At 41.4% G+C, this 16,384-nt stretch overlaps 1 protein-coding gene across 2 annotated transcripts in view; it reads right to left on the bottom strand.

Moving 5' to 3' along the window:
* Positions 1 to 590: 590 nt before the first annotated feature.
* Positions 591 to 16,384, bottom strand: part of ITGA6 (integrin subunit alpha 6) — a 1,068,325-nt gene continuing 1,052,531 nt past the window's right edge. Inside the window, exon 25 of one of the 2 annotated variants that reach the window (XM_044075540.1) lies at positions 591 to 3,333. In XM_044075540.1, coding sequence (XP_043931475.1) covers positions 3,172 to 3,333 — 162 coding nt within the window. In that variant the 3' untranslated portion in view covers positions 591 to 3,171. The remainder of the gene's footprint in view (positions 3,334 to 16,384) is intronic. The other variant, XM_044075541.1, reaches the window with a different exon arrangement.

The following is a 16,384-nucleotide window of genomic DNA, read 5'->3' as shown; positions in this document are numbered from 1 at the left end:
ATCAAAGCTTTGTACCACTTCTCAGTATGACAGAGGCAACCTCTGCCTCATGTATAAAGCATCAACAGACCATATTCTGTCACACCTATTAGATATTCTGAAGTCCACTGACATCATAAACACCCACTCAAGGGATCAACCTCTTTTGCAAAATAAACAGAACATGTTGGAGGGATAGGTACGCATCACAGAGAGTGCCACTTCTATGGAACCATCTTCCACTCTACATAAAGCAATGTACTTCTCTTTGTCTATTCTAATGCAGTAAGGACAAATGGATGGGTAACTGCAAATTCACAACCCAGTTTAGCACCCTGTCCTGCAAGACAGGGGAAATGTAAATGTCCCAACAGATTCTTGTTTGGCCATTCTTGGTGTTATTTATATGCAAAGTATAAGGGATAAAAACCTACCATGGGTAATGTTAAGCTCAGCTTTTTAAGATCCCCACAGATCAATAGCCTAGTACTTATGAACCTACTACACTAATGATCACTTGTCTTCCTGCTGTGTTAGTAGAACTGGCATACTAAATGCATGATGATGTGAATGGTAAAACAAAGACCTGCTGTAGATCACTTTTTCTCTTGGTGTTGTGCTGTGCTATAGTGCTTTTGATTTTCTTTTGGCTCAGAGCTAATCCATGCACTTTTTCCCTGATGTAATATATCAGGCAGACATAACCAGAGTACTGGTGTTAAGTTATTTCCTCCTGATGTATTCACCAACTCTCAAAATGTTTTGTTCTCTATGGCTGGAACAGTTTCTAAACTATTAATGTTTCATCCTGAAAGGATTTTAAAATATGCATGCCAGGAATTTTACAGGGCTCTGTTTTGTGAATACGTTAAGTCACAAAACAGAACTGTTATAAAACAAAAACTCACATCAACATCTTTACTGCTCGCCATGTTTTAAATATTGTCCCCTTATTGCTGTTTTTGGAAAGGTCTGGTCCTAAGCACTATGTTGTTTGCATTCAAAGGATTCTGGAACTAAATATTACTACTAAATGTAATACTCGGGGAGGTGGGCATTAGATCACCAACTGATTTTATTTTTTAGCAAACAGACCAAGTAATTATTAGGTCTGCAGTACAAACTGCACAAGGTGGAGTATGTGAAAGAATGCTTAATATGCATATGCTGCACTATTTGTTACTGTTCAAAGGCTTTGAAGACATAGCAGCAAAGCTCATTTTACTCTACACTTAAAGACTCAGTGGAATCAGACAAGTTACCACATCTCTCCATTAACCTGTGTTACTAATACAAATGTTACCATAAAATACAAAGAGCAGCATAAGGACCAAAAAGGATCCTGTTTTTTTCCACACTAACTGAAAATCTGAAACTGAAGTATGACATATAATGGACGAACATTGTGATAAAAAAACGGAGGTAATTTAACTCCATTTCATATCTACCCATTCTTGTGTGACTTTTCATTATCTCAAATGTCATCATTGTGACAGCCTCTGCGGTGGGGTAGATTGCTTAGGAGGAACTGTCAATACATGGTGGAAGCGCCCCCTTCTGGAAAGATGATTAAATCATATCTGCACATAAAGCTTTGAAGATCATCCTAGGGCATACATCATGCCATGCCTTCCTGTTAATGAAGCCAAAATGCATAACAAGAGCATAATGAAAGGTAGAGGATGGAAAATTCCACATTATATCCATTCCAATTCTACAGTAAAAAAATAACTGCAGATTTATTCTTAAGATGCCCCATTCATACTACCCCTTGCCTTTTCCATGTTCAAGATATTTTCCTCAATAATACAGTACAAAGTGTAAACCCACACAACAATACATCTGTAACTTACACCTCAGTAAGACATTGTTCTTTGGCCTAAATGTTAGTAGAGTATTTAGAAAAAAATAAATAAAAGCATGTACTAAAATATATACAAAAGTAGAAACTATTTTCAACCTCATTTTACAAATGTTTAGATGTGTTACAAATCCAGAAAAAGCATGGATAGGGAATAACAAAACAATTTAATGCTCAAATCCCTTTCTATTGCACATTTAGGGCCTGATCCAAAAACCCTGTGTACTTCTGTGCGAGTGTGAGTATATGCATAGCTTCTAATGTGGACCTCTATATACACATACAGTGGCCTCTACACACACAGGCAGTATACACAGCAAAGAGGGATAAGGCTGTGGGTATGTCCTGGGTTCAACCCCATTGGCCTCCACATACACAAAGCACAATTCTGAGAAACACATATAATGAAACCTGTGCTTCCAAGTCACTCGTTAAAAAAGTTTTTTTTTTTCCCTAGAGGCTCTTACCAAGTTTACTCAAGTAAAAAAAAATAAAATTAGGATGCCAAACACAGCCAATATGTTCAGAAGCAGGCTACACAGGCTGTGGCAAGAAGACCTCAGATGTAACTACTGTATTTTCTTACATGCTGTGCTCTGTGCTTGACAATGGCCTCTGTTCTTTCTCATCTCTTTTTTTTTTTTTTTTTTTTTTTTGAAGGTGCATGGCCACACTAAATATTTTCAACTTTCAAGCTAATGGAAGTGAACTTCTGCATGGTACATTAAAGCAGGGATGTATTTTTTTGGATCAGGTCTTTCATAAAATAACAATTTCAGAATGGAATGATAACCTGTATTAGGTGCAAAACTGTTTTGTGAAACAGCATTTCAAAATTAAAAATGATGCTGAGTTTACTAAGTATATGTCTGCATATTGATAATACAGGCGTCTATTGTAATTTAAGAATTTCTTGTACCTCAACTGCATATTCCTAGTAAATTCATCCATTATGAAGTAATTCATTTCATAACAGATGCTTCTCCTCTCATCATGACATGTGCAGCCTCTGCATGCTTGTGACTTTTGTTTAAATGGGTACTTCAAACTACAAAACAAATTGGATAAAAGAAAAAGCCTGAAACACCAGCACAGGCGTTTTTATCTGCACACATACTTTCACATACATGCATACCCACATACATACGAAACACAGTGTATAATGAACCAAAAAGGTTTTCCGAACTTATTAAAAAAAAAAAAAGCCAAGAAATTCAAGTTATTCCACATCTGACTGTGTAAAGCATAGAACTTTAACAGAGATATCTACACAGTGATGAGGATATGCATTGGAGTTTGTAGAACCAGTAATTTAATGACCAAATTTGCTGCTATGAGTAGCTTTCATTTTCTTCCCACGATGTTATCCACTGTTTTTTTTCAAATGGGTCTTTTGATTTTTTGTCTTTGAAGTGGCGTTCCTCTTTACTGATTCGTACAGCATGATATCGTGGAACATTATCATCGTACCGGGATCGTCTGAAAAATCCACACTACAAATAAATAAATAAATAAGAATAAGCTTGTGGAAAGAATATAAGACATGATGCTATGCTCAATATGTAGCCCGCCCAAAGAAAATTGTGTGTGTGTGTGTGTGTGTGTGTGCGCGCGCGCGTGCATGCTACACGACAGAAGATGCAAAAGAAAAACTGAAGTACTGCAGCTGTTAACAACAGCTGCAACTGCAGAATTAGGCATACTGTGCTAAGTTGGTAACTAAACGGCATTTCTATAGAGCATGTACTTCTATTATAACAATGTTCTCTGTATGCTACAGCTGCCCTAATTAGGACAGCATTTGTTAAATATGCAGGTGTCAAGTTATAACAGAGAGACAACTGTTTTCTAATATGTTATTGAAGAAGGTACCACCACTCTACTCAAATTACATGTAACCATTTTTTCTGGGAAGGTAGACTGTCTTCTCTAACTTCATATTCACGCAACTTTGTAGCATTAAAGTTATCTTTCATGGAACACCTACACAAAATGCCACGACTGCTAACATACACACATGATTTATGTACATTTCTACAGTGACCCATCTATGTGCAAGCAAGGCTTTGGTTCAGCTGGGGACCAGCCTATCAAAAGCAACTGCATGCAAATAGCTGAAGAAACAAAAACGCAGCCATATGCTTTACTCACGTACATCAAATGTGCTGCTTAGTAGGCGAGTAATAGAGTTTATGATATGGACAGATGCTGTACATAAATAAAAACATTTACATCCTGTATGAGACAAATATTTTCAATACATGCTGATGTGTATGTGTGTATACAAATATCAGCCATCTATACCTGCAATACATTTAACACAGAATTCAATGAAGACATTCTCTTTTTTCATACCTGCCTGAAGATTTTCCAATGCAACTTAATGTGTAAAACAAATACAAATGAGTATTATTTCAATTGAAAGCTTAAGGATCACATGCAGTGGCACATCACACCTGTTAACTCTTCCAGAGAAGCTGCTGCCCTCATAGACTTCTTCTATGACTAGAACATGCAGATGCTAATAAAATATTTGTTTTACCATTTTAAATTGTGATTAAAAAAATGCCGATTTCTGTAAGCTTGCTCCACTTTGCTCACTCTCCTGCACGGATTGATGTCATTACATGTACCATGTTCACAACACAAGGCTGGGGTACAGTGACTAATATTACATGAGTACATTACGCTGTAATTTTCCCATAGGATTGTGCGGTTTTAAACTACAGAACCAAGGAATGCCAAAAAGAGTGATCGGTCTTCATCTCTTATGCTCCACAAAGGAAAGGACTGCTGGTATACAAAGTCATCCTGTCTAGGTGATTCTCAGACCATGTTACTTCATAGGTGGTTGAAGCATTCCAATGTTTCTAAAATGCTATTTCACAAGAGTGACTGCTACTTCTATAACTTCTTTAAAGAACATCTCAACTAATGATGTGCTGCAAAGCAGCTATGTGGTACCTGAACACCTTTGTCAAGCATTACAAGCTGGAGGGCACTTCCGGGGCACAATCTGCATTTGGTGTTACTATGGTGAAGGAGATGTTAACAGCTGTCCCATCACAAGTACATTGTGTGGTACTCAAGGCTATCAGTTACCAAGGAAGGATCGATTCTTAACAGATACAAAATTTAAGTACTTAATGTAGATGTCCATCATACTAATCACTGCTGCAGTAGCCTTAGCTATACAGGTTATATTTTGCCAAGCATCCAAAGCTTTAGGGCACCTTCCACATGTCCAAACTGTCTAGCAGCTCAAGCTGAGCCGATAAAAAGACATGTTTGGGTGCCAAGTCTTTCAGAGTTTTACTGCTGCAAAAGAGTACACTCCTCTGAGACTTTCAAAGATCGATGGTCAGCTTGAGCTGTTCCTTTGCTGTGCAGCTAACATTGTTGTTTACTATTAATATTTTCATCCTCAGGAATGTTATTTTAAAACTAGGAGTTTGTGTTTTAATGCCTTGCCATGAGACTGGGCGCGCTGTTGTCCCTATCAGTTTAAAAGTTGTTTAAAGTAACTGAAAACCATTTATAGATAAATTGTGTTTACTTTACTTTGTGGGACTAGCAAAATGTTTGAAAGTGCTTTTTACTGTTTGTTTCTGAAAAAAAAGTGACTTTTTTACTGGCGTTTGCTGTTTGTTTTCCCAGGAAAGAGGTATCATTTTTGGCTTTCTCATAGAGCAAACTGTTGGTCCTTCTAGCCAAAAAAAGAAAAAGTTAAGCAAACAGCCTTTGCCATCACAACAGGCTAACAATTTGCCTTAGTCACAGGTGGGTTACTCTGCTGTGGCCATTAGTTGCACGTCAGACTACTCATCTTTTATAAGGATTCCTCTGGTGTGATGCCTACAGCCACTATGGACCAGTGGTGTAGCCACACCCTCTGTGGCTGTTGGGGCCCCTTCAATGGGGGATGGAGAACCACTCTTGTCAGTCCTGAGAGGGAATAAGGAAGTCTTCCATGTTTTGTCTGCATATTGTGCCCTTCCCTTGAGGAAACTGCTGCTGCCATTAATAACATGGTTGGTCCCAGTTTTCCTGTCAAAGAGAAACATAATTAAGCATGTATCTACATCTTGAAATAACGAAAAAATGGATAATACTGCCCAAAAAATGACTGTAACCAAACAAGCAAACTATTAGAAAAAATGTTTTTAGAGAGAAGTCATCCTTTAGCATTCATTTCACAAATAAGGCAGGAAGTGGAAAAAGGGAGACAGGACAAATTTTGCCCCATATACAATAAGAAAAATACTAATAATGAAATAGAGAATAATAAAAAATGTGAAGGGGAAGAATTTCAGCAAACTTTGGTACTAGAATATAATGGATTGAATAATGTAGTTAGAAATATATTTTTAAAAGAATGGGGAAAATTTGTGGCTTTAACTGATATAGAAAATCTAGTTAATAAACCTAAGAAAGTAACCTTTAAGAATTCACAAAATATAAGATCTATAATAGAGAATAATAATAGGTATAAGATAGCTAGAAGGAAAAATAAAATAGGTACATACAAATGTGGGCATTGTACCCAATGTATGTACATTATAAATACTGATAGAATATTTTTAGAAAGTAGAGGAAGATATGTAAATAGTGGGGAATACTATAATTGTGAATCTAAAGGTATAATATACCTAGCTATTTGTGAAAAATGTGGATCCTTCTACATAGGAAAGACTGAAAGGAAATTAAAAAGAAGGATTTATGAACATGTTTATGAGATTTCAGTAGGAAAAGTAATGCCTTATTCAAGCATACCAAAGTTTGTTCCAACTATAAATACAAGTTTTTAGTTTTGGAACAGGTAAAATGTGATATTAGAGGGGGGTTATTGGAAGAAAAAATTGAATTTAGAGAACTTTGGTAGCAGATCACTTTAGAAGCTGATAAACTCCCTGGTTTGAATGACTGTATTTCCATAATACTTTTATTAAAATTGAGATCTGCCAAACTATGAATGCAATTAAATGAGTGGCCAGGAGAGGGCACTGTTTATTTAATAACATTAAATAGATGTGAATGAGATATATGTACTTATTTTTTCCTATGTATAAATTTATTAAAACTGAAATGAATGAATTTTAATGGTATTTTAACAAATGTTTTACTATATTTATATTTAATATATTTAAAATATTTAGTAAGAAATGTATTTTATATAAACTTTTAAACAAATGGGTAACATAAGATAATTGAATTTTAATTAATGGTGAAATTTTATTGGTTGATTAGGGTCTGTTTGTAGTATAAATTAAAGGTTTTAGGATATGCTGGTCATCTGATGAAGTCATTTTAATGACGAAAACGCATGTGATTGTATAGTTAAGGCGTTTATGATAGAGGAATATAAGTGTCTTTGTGTTCGTGCAATAAAACTGCTTAATTTGATGGTTTGGAGTCATTCGTCGTGAATACTGCTTGCTTGTTTGGTTATGTATCTACATCTTCTCAAATTTACTTAGACAGGAGTAGAGTAAAGGGTGTGGCTCAGAGTTTAATTCATGTTACTGATCCGTCTTGTAAAGTAGTCTGGTAAAAGAGGTTTGCCTCCTTTCCTAAAGTGATTCCAGATTCTGAATCTGGACAAGAGGATGAAGGGACATATACATGGTTTTCTCCTCAGATTTGTGATTCAGACTTGGAGGAGAACTCAGTTTCAGACTCTCCCCGTGGGGGTTCTCTTTCTCTGAAACTATTTCCATAATGTGCTAGTGTTTTCAGTGGGAAAACACTGAGGTTTCTCAGTCCCTCAGAAAACACTATGGGCTTTTACAGAAGAAATTTCCAGAACTTGCACCCATTTCTCCAGTTCTGTCAGCTCTGCAGGATGTGTATGTAACTGCCTGCAATTTTCCTGAGAGTCAGACAGCTGATCCTAAAATAGCAGATAGGGTGTATGTTCCTCCGTCTTTCTAAGTTTTTATACACTCTTCTCCAAACCAAATCCAGCAACTATAGCTTCAGTTAATTCTTCTACTCCAAACTTGGTTAATTCCAACTACTGTCTCTGACAAGGATGGGAAGATTATTGTTAAGTATGGGAAAAAATAAATGCTTCTGCAACTTTTATGTTCAGAATTTTGAATTGTCCAACTCATAAGTTTGTTCTAACTGTGAAAGTATGAGGATTGTTTTATCTGCAGTTTCTTCTTGTGTGGAAAATCTGTTTTAAAACAATTTAATTTCTTCTACTGTTATTCATTGTATAAAGTGCTAGTATGAATCTGTTGATAGTTCAAGGGCTATGGGCACTGGTACTGCTTTACGGAAGTTTGCACGGCTGCATTCTCAGGACCTTCCAAGGTATGTACAAATGACATTTTAAATTCTACTTTGGCTAGAGATTTAGTTTTTGGACCCTCTGCTGCAGATGTGACCAAAAAGTGCGATGAAAGGGGTAAGCTAATACAGGGGATCACTACAATTCCATTTCCAAGCCTTCCAGAGGATTCTCTAACCCCTCATCTAATTTTGATAAGAAACAATCTCAACAAAATCTCAACAAAATACAGGTAAACAGACATTTAAGAAGAAATGACAATGGGGTTCCAGAAAATTTCTGGAAACTCCCAAAACCAAGGATAGTCCAATAAGTCAGAATGACTAAGACTTTGTTACCTCGCTCCCACCCTGGCAGTGCCCTCTTTTTTTCTAGAAAGTCTGAATCGCCACTTTTTTCTTTGGCAACAGATAGTTTCAGACAAACAGACTCTGAAGATCATTCATCAGGGTTACAGACTGCAGTGGAAAGGAAATTTCTTTTTTTTCAGGGGTAATTCCTCATCCTCCACACTTTTGTTTCCAACTGTCCTTAATCACATGCTTTTCCAGAAAGTGACAGAAAGCACAGCTGTGTACACTTACCATAAATGTAGGTGTTCGAGTGTATTCACTGTTGTAGTCATCACATTTGGGTTATCCCTGCCAGGGTAGTCCTCGACCAGCCCAAATACCAGAGACTTAGTATTTCTGCGTCGGTTGCTGATGCTTGAGGGTCGTCAGTAGTACAAGGTAAGGCAGCCGACGCTATTACATCAGTTTTTCTTGCCCTAACCTGTCAGGAGCCCCCAAGTAGGAGGCCAGGTTCTGGTGGAAAAGACCCACCAGTGGAAAATAAATACCAATATGTCCCTTGGAAGGAAAGAAAAGAAAGGGGGATGGAGGGAGGGAAACGAGGACTGCAACAGTGAATACACTCGAACATCTACATTTACGGTAAGTGTACACAGCTGTACTATATTTTTCGTGTTTCATAGTTGCAGTCATCACATTTGGGTTGAGTCCCAAAGCTGAGGAAATGGGTGGAGGCAGTCAAAGAAACTAGGGGCTGGCTAGGATGCCATGCAAGACTGTAGAGGCAAACCCTGCCCTGGATGTGGAGAAGAGAGGCAGGTGGTAATGCTTGGTAAATGTGTAAATAGATGTCCAGGTGGCAGCCTCCAGGACGTCCCTGGTGGGGACTCCACTGAGGAAAGCTGCAGAGGTGGAAGCTGCCCTGGTGGAGTGTGTCCTAACCCCCTTGGGGGGAAGGCTTTCCATGCTGTGTGTAGCAGAAATGGATGCAGTGTGCAATCCATTTTGAAATGGTTTGTTTGGAGATGGCTTTGCCTTCTGCCCCTGTAGCAAAGCTAACCAGCAATTCATCAGACTTTCTGAAGGATTTAGTCCTGTTTAGATAGAATCTGAGCTGTCTGTGTACATCTAGAGAGTGCAGAATCATTTTCCCCTTGTTCTGGGTATTAGGAAAAAAGGTGGGCAAATGAATGGACTGGATGAGAGCCACAACTGGACACCACCTTGGGCATGAAGGATGGGTTAGTCCTGAGGGATACCCTGCCTGCATGGAAGATGATGAAGGGTTCCACAGTCATGAGTGCTTGCAGCTCAGAGACTCTTCTGGCTGAAGTGATGGCCAGAAGGAATGCTGTCTTCCAGGAAAGAAATTTTAGCTCTGCAGAAGAAGCTGGTTCGAAAGGGGCAGGGTGAGCTTTTCCAATACAAAGTTAAGGTTCCAAGCTGGTGTTGGTGCCCTTCTGGGTGACCTCAAGTTGCTAGCCCCTCTGAGGAACTGTTTGATCAAAGGGTTTGAGAAAAGGGGCTGCTCAGTGGGAAAATGAGCAGAAATAGCAGAGACATGAATTTTTATAGAGGAGAAAGAGAGGCTACTGTGTAGTAGGTCAGCTAAGTAATCCAGGATGAGAGGGAGGGAGGGAGGGCTGTGCCATATTGGCTCCTTTAGCCTGGATCCAGGTGCAGAATCTTTTCCATTTATCAGCATAATACTTTCTGGTGCTAGGGTGTTTGGCCTCATGGCTAACATCCAGAAAGTACAGTTTTGTACCTACCATAAATGTAGATGTCCGAGAGGAATGCATCTGCAGTCATTACAAATGGGTTGTCCTGTCGTCAGGCAGCCCTTCGGTCGGCCGGATTCCAAAGTCTGGGTCCGGCTTCGGCTGGTGTCGCACTTCACCCGACGTCATTGCGGCAGTTTTCGGGTATAAAGGCATCAGCCGACGCCATTTTCCTCAGTGTTTCTTGCCCCAGATGCCAGGTGCCCTCTTGGTAGGCTAAATTTGGATAAATGCCAAAGTTTCCAAATAGTAGAGAGCAAACACACAAAATAAACATGTATGTACATATATACAAACAAATACACCATAATAGATCCCCCCCAAGCTAGCTGAAGATTGGCAAGTACCCTAGGAGTACCTCAGAGGGGAAGGAGGGTGGGTAATCCCGACTGCAGATGCATTCCTCTCGGACATCTACATTTATGGTAGGTACAAAACTGTACTATGTCCTTCAAGGATGCATCTGCAGTCATTACAAATGGGTAGAATACCATAGCTAAACTAGGGGAGGAGGAAATGAGAATAGATTATGGTGTAGTCAGGATCCCTTGCAACACAGCAGTGGCAAAGCCAGCACGGGATCTAGAATATAGAGGTAAGTTATAATGCTTGGCAAATGTATGCACTGAGGTCCAAGTAGCAGCCTCTATAATGTCCTTGGTAGCCACTCCTCGTAAGAAAGCTGTGGTAGTGGCTGTGGCCCTTGTGGAGTGAGGCCTGATGTTTTCTGGAGTTTTCTTTCCATGGTAGGAGTAACAAAGTCTAATGCAATTTCCTATCCATTTGGAGATTGTCTGTTTAGAAATTGGTTTTCCTTCTTTTCCTGTTGCGTAAGCTACCAGAAGCTGGTCAGTTCTTCTATTGTTTTTTGTCCTGTCCAGGTAGTAGCGTAATTGTCTGTGTACATCCAAGGTATGTAATAGCTTTTCTCCCATGTTCTGTGGATTTGGGAAGAATATAGGAAGGTGGATAGCCTGATTTAAAGAGACTCTGGATACCACCTTAGGCATAAATGTAGGATTTGTTCTCATGGACACTCTATCTTGATGGAAGATCAGGAAGGGTTGTACTGCCATTAACGCTTGTAGTTCAGAGACCCTTCTTGCTGAGGTTATTGCCAGCAGGAAGGCAGTCTTCCAGGATAAGTATTGCAAGTCTGCTGTAGCTGCTGGCTCGAAAGGAGGCAGAGTCAGTTTTTCTAGCACAAAGTTCAAGTCCCATGCTGGCAATGGAGGTTTCCTGGGAGGTTTACATTTTAATTCCCTCAGAAACTGTCTGAGCAGAGGATGCGAGAAGACAGGAGGATCCAAGCTGTATTGTGCTGAAATAGCTGATGCATGTATCTTGATGGAGGAATAGGACAGGCCTGTGTGGTAGAGCTCAGCCAAGTACTCCAGGATGTTGGCTATGTTCACCAGTGTCACATCTTGCCCTTTTGCAGCGCTCCAGATAAGATATCTTTTCCATTTTGCTGCATAATTCTTTCTTGTTGAAGGTCTACGAGCCTCCAGGATTATGTCCTTAACCCTTTGGGATAAATTTGTGCTAATTTCTGTCATGTAATGTTCCAGGCAGTTAGTTGCAGAGTTTTTAGGCTTGGATGCAGAATGTTGTAGTTGTTCTGTGTCAGCAATAATGGGATCAGGGGCAGTGTCCATATATGTTCCCTGGACATGCTTGTCAGTAGTGGGTACCAATGTTGTCTTGGCCAGTCTGGGGCTATCAGAATGATCCTCGGACGTTCCTCTTTGATCTTGAGAAGCACTTTGTGCATCAAAGGAAGTGGTGGGAATGCGTATGCTGTCATGCTTTTCCAACTGAAGGATAGGGAGTCCACCTTCCAAGCAAGTGGGTGGTAAGTCCTTGTGCAGAATTTCTTTAACTGGTGATTGCATGGGGATGCAAACAAGTCTATTTGTGGCAATCCCCATTTCCTTGTGATGGCTTTGAAGATGTCCGGATGCAGCATCCATTCGTGGGCATCTGTTATAGTTCTGCTTAATATGTCTGCTAGAATGTTTTCCTTCCCTGGAACATAAATTGCCTGTAACTGAAGGTTGTAATCCAGAGCCACATCCCATAGGTCTAGTGCCAGCCGGCATAGGGGGTATGAGCGTGTGCCTCCCTGTTTGTTGATGTACCACATAACTGTGGTGTTGTCTGTCCTTATCAACAGCTGGCCTTCGTGGAGAAGAGGTCTGAATGCTTGGATTGCCAATTTTACTGCCATCATTTCTTTTAGATTTATGTGCAGATGCAGTTGGTCTTGAGTCCATAGGCCTTGAATGCACTTGTCCATCATGTGTGCCCCCCAACCGAGGTCTGAGGCATCTGTCGTGATAGTTTGTCTTGGATGACTTTTGCTGAAGGGCAGTCCTGTGTTTGATTGACAGGCCTGTGCCCACCATAAGAACTCTTGTTTCAGGCATGGGATCATTGGAATTTTGGTTTCCAGGCTGTGCTTGTGCTGAGACCACAAATTCTTTAGGTACCACTGTAGCTTTCTCATATGAAGCCTGGCATGAGGGACCAGAATTATGCAGGATGCCATGAAGCCTAGAGCTTGTAACACTTTTCTTGCAGTTAGATGGCTCTGCTTTGTTAATGCCAAAAAGTAGAGAGGAAGTTGTTCTTTCTTTTCTGCAGTTAGAAATGCCATTTGTTTTGATGTGTCCAGTTCTGCACCCAGAAAGGTTATTATTTGGGATGGAATCAGCCTTGACTTTTTTGTATTGACTGTGTATCCCAGGGCTTGTAGCAGGTAGATGACTCTTTGTAAGTCTTCTGTTAATTTGTTTTTGCTGTCCGCTTGTATCAGGCAGTCGTCCAGGTAGGGATAGATTTGAATCCCCTGAAGTCTGCAATGAGCGATTACTGATGCCAGGCATTTCGTGAACACTCTGGGCGCAGTAGATAAGCCAAAGGGCAATGCTGAGAATTGATAATGCTCTGATCCTGCAAGAAATCTGAGGTATCTTCTGCAAATTGGTCTTATGGGGACGTGCAGGTATGCCTCCTTGAGATCTAGAGTTATCAGCCAAGACTCCTTGTCCAGCATGGGAAGAAGCTGCTGTAGAGTCAGCATTTTGAATTTTGGAACAATGAGGAATGTGTTTAGAGCGGACAGATCTAGAATAGGCCTCCATTTGTTTTCTTTTCTTGGTACCAGGAAGAGCCTGGAGTAAAATCCCTTCCCTTGCTCCATAGATGGTACCTTTTCCACAGCTCTCATTCTTAATAATTGAGATATTTGTTTTAGAGCTTCTGCCCTTTGAGTAGATGGTAGGTTTGGCATTCCTCTCTTTCCTGGAAGAGTATGGAAATGGAACCTGTAACCTTGGTCTATAGTTTGCAAAATCCATTTTTCTCTTGTAATGCAGTGCCAGTTTCTTGAAAATAAGGTTAGCTTTCCGCCTAAGGGTGCTTCTAGTTGTTCCCTGGTAGGCGGTGTCACCGCCAAGTCACTGTGATTGAGTTGTTGTAGTGGTGGTGGCTGCGTCCGTGCCTCGTTGGTTGTTACCCTGCCACTGGCGACCCCTGTAGGCACCTCTGGTTTGGTTTCTGCCTCTAGAGCGCCTATTCCTGCCTCTTTGTGCCTTAGAGGACTCCGGAAAGGACCAATTCTTGGAGGGCCAATTCCTGCTAAACCTTGGAGGTTGAACTTGTAAGAAATCTTTCACAGTTTGCACAGATTTTGCTTTCTCTTCCATCTTTTTGAGAACCTGTTGTGCGGGTGCACCAAATAAATTGACCTTGTCCATAGGTGCATCCAAAAGCTTAGATTTGATATGGTCTGGTAATGCCTGTTCTTTCAACCACGCATGCCTCCTGATAACTGTGCCCATCATGGCTGATCTAAAGGAAGCCTCCAGTGCATCATAGCCACATTTTAAAGAATGGTTACTAACCTGCTGAATGTTATGTAACATTTCTTGAACATACTTTTTATCTAAAGATTCTTCAGAGGACAGCTTTTTAGTCAACTGGTCAAGCATAAACTCTTGATATTGAATCATATGGAATTGGCAATTCAAAGCTCTAGCTGACAAAGTAGCAGAGGTGTAAACTTTTTTACCCCATCTCTAAGGACCTGGAATCCCGTTCAGAGGGGAGGGGGTTTTTAGAAGAAGTAGCTGCTACAGCTTTAGGGCCCTGGGAGATAGTCTCTGGATCTGCAAAAGGGGCCTTATATAAGTGGTGATGAGTGTCCGGGACCCTGTAGTACCTATCTGGTTTAGCAGGAGCCGGAGGTAAAGTATCAGGAGAAGTGCAAGCATCATTAAATGCATCATCAACAACAGATAGAACTGGAGGAATAGCTAAAGGCCTATGCTGTGGTAAGTCTAGAAAGGTCCTAAGCCTTTTTCTTGAGTCTGAGAAATCTTGGCCCTGCCACTGGAATTGTTCCCTCACAGCATGCAGGGTTTCCCCAAAGGAAAATTCCTCAGGAGGAGAGGCTGAAGGGATGGACTCCTCAGCATCGGAATCTTCGTAAGGAGAATAAGAAGCCTCAGGAGGATCAGAATGTTCTGAATCATCAGAAGAATCATCTGTGGCTACTGGCTCAGGGGGCTCTGTCTGCTCTAAGCCTCTTTTCTGGAGGAGGGAGAGAGGCCCTGTCTGGATGAGGCTGGGATCCACGGATTAAAGTGATGAGATCCTGTGCCAAAGAAAGCATATGGGAGCTGGTGCTGGGCCTGTGAGGGGGGGGCTTGGCAGGCACTGGCTTGGAAGTTTTGGCTGCTTTAGCCCTGGCAAAGGCCTTAATAGACATAGCTGGAGGAGGCCTAGCAGCTCCACGTGCAGGAGTAGAGATATCTAGTGGAATGGTGTCTGATAAATCCTGTGAAATCGCAACAGAAGGCTGGACTTCAGAAGCCGTTTCTACCAGAATGGAAGAGGCCTCGGTAGAAGGCAAGCTGTCGGTTGAAGAAAGAACCGCTTGCTCGGTTTCGGCCGAAACCGAGACACTCGCGGATTGCTTGGCCGTGGTTTCAGCCGAAACCGCGGACCGCGAGTGTCGGTCCTTTTCTTTGCGTTTTTTAGTTATTTGCGTAGTCGGAGGATCCGACGGCATAATGTAGGCAAAATCGGAGCCGAAAATCTGTTCAGCAAAGTCCGAGCGACGTCTGAGCGTCCGCCGGTTAAAAGAAGCACAGGCTAGACAAGCTGCTACGTCGTGGTCTGGGCCTAAACAATGTATACAATAGGAGTGGAAATCTTTATGAGGTATTTGTTTCCCACAAGATAAACAGTTATTAACTTTCTCTGACATCGGCTGAGGCAAGAAAGAGTCCCCAACGGGGTACTTAGCTTTATAGAAGTCTTCGAAGTAGTATTCGGTAGAAGTAATCTCTGGATCTGACCGACCGGCACTTGCGAACAGCTTCTGCTTCGGGCGCCACGCGGCAAGAAAGACTGAGGAAAATGGCGTCGGCTGATGCCTTTATACCCGAAAACTGCCACAATGACGTTGGGTGAAGTGCGACACCAGCCGAAGCCGGACCCAGACTTTGGAATCCGGCCGACCGAAGGGCTGCCTGACGACAGGACAACCCATTTGTAATGACTGCAGATGCATCCTTGAAGGACATCCTGTTTACTGAGGTTGGTAGATTGGTTCGAGGTTAGGGAATAAGCCAAGCTGCCAAACTGAATGTCTGCAATTGGGGATGCATGAATTCCCCTTCCCTCTGGATCAGGAGGTTTGGAATCTGAGGAAGATGCCATGGGGGCAGCAGGGACAGGCTGAGAAGCAAGGGGTACCAATGCTGCCGGGGCCAGTCTGGAGCTATAAGAATGGTCCTTGGTTTTTCCTCTCTTATTTTGAGCAGTACCCAGGGGATGTGAGGTAGGGGAGGAAAGAAACAGGCTGATAGACTGACCCAGGGGAAGGACAGGGCATCCACTTTCCAAGGCATGCAGTGATGCTCCCTGGTGCAGAATTTGCTGAGCTGATGGTTGGTGTGGAAGGCAAAAAGATCTACCTTCGGAGTTCCCCATTTCTGAGTTATTACGGTGAAGATACTTCTGTTGAGTTGCCACTCGTGTGGGTCCAGAAGATTTCTGCTTAACTGGTCTTCCAGAGAGTTGAGAGAGCCTGGTAGGAATTGTGCTAACAGGTGTAGTTGCATGGCAGAGGCTGTGTGCCAAAGGGTCATGGCAAGCCTGCATA

Source organism: Protopterus annectens, chromosome 6.part1 (genome assembly GCF_019279795.1).
Source record: "Protopterus annectens isolate FY-2018-M chromosome 6.part1, PAN1.0, whole genome shotgun sequence".
NCBI lineage: Eukaryota > Metazoa > Chordata > Ceratodontiformes > Protopteridae > Protopterus > Protopterus annectens.
Note: the sequence above shows the minus strand (reverse complement) of the source record. Positions and strands in the feature narration are given on the sequence as shown.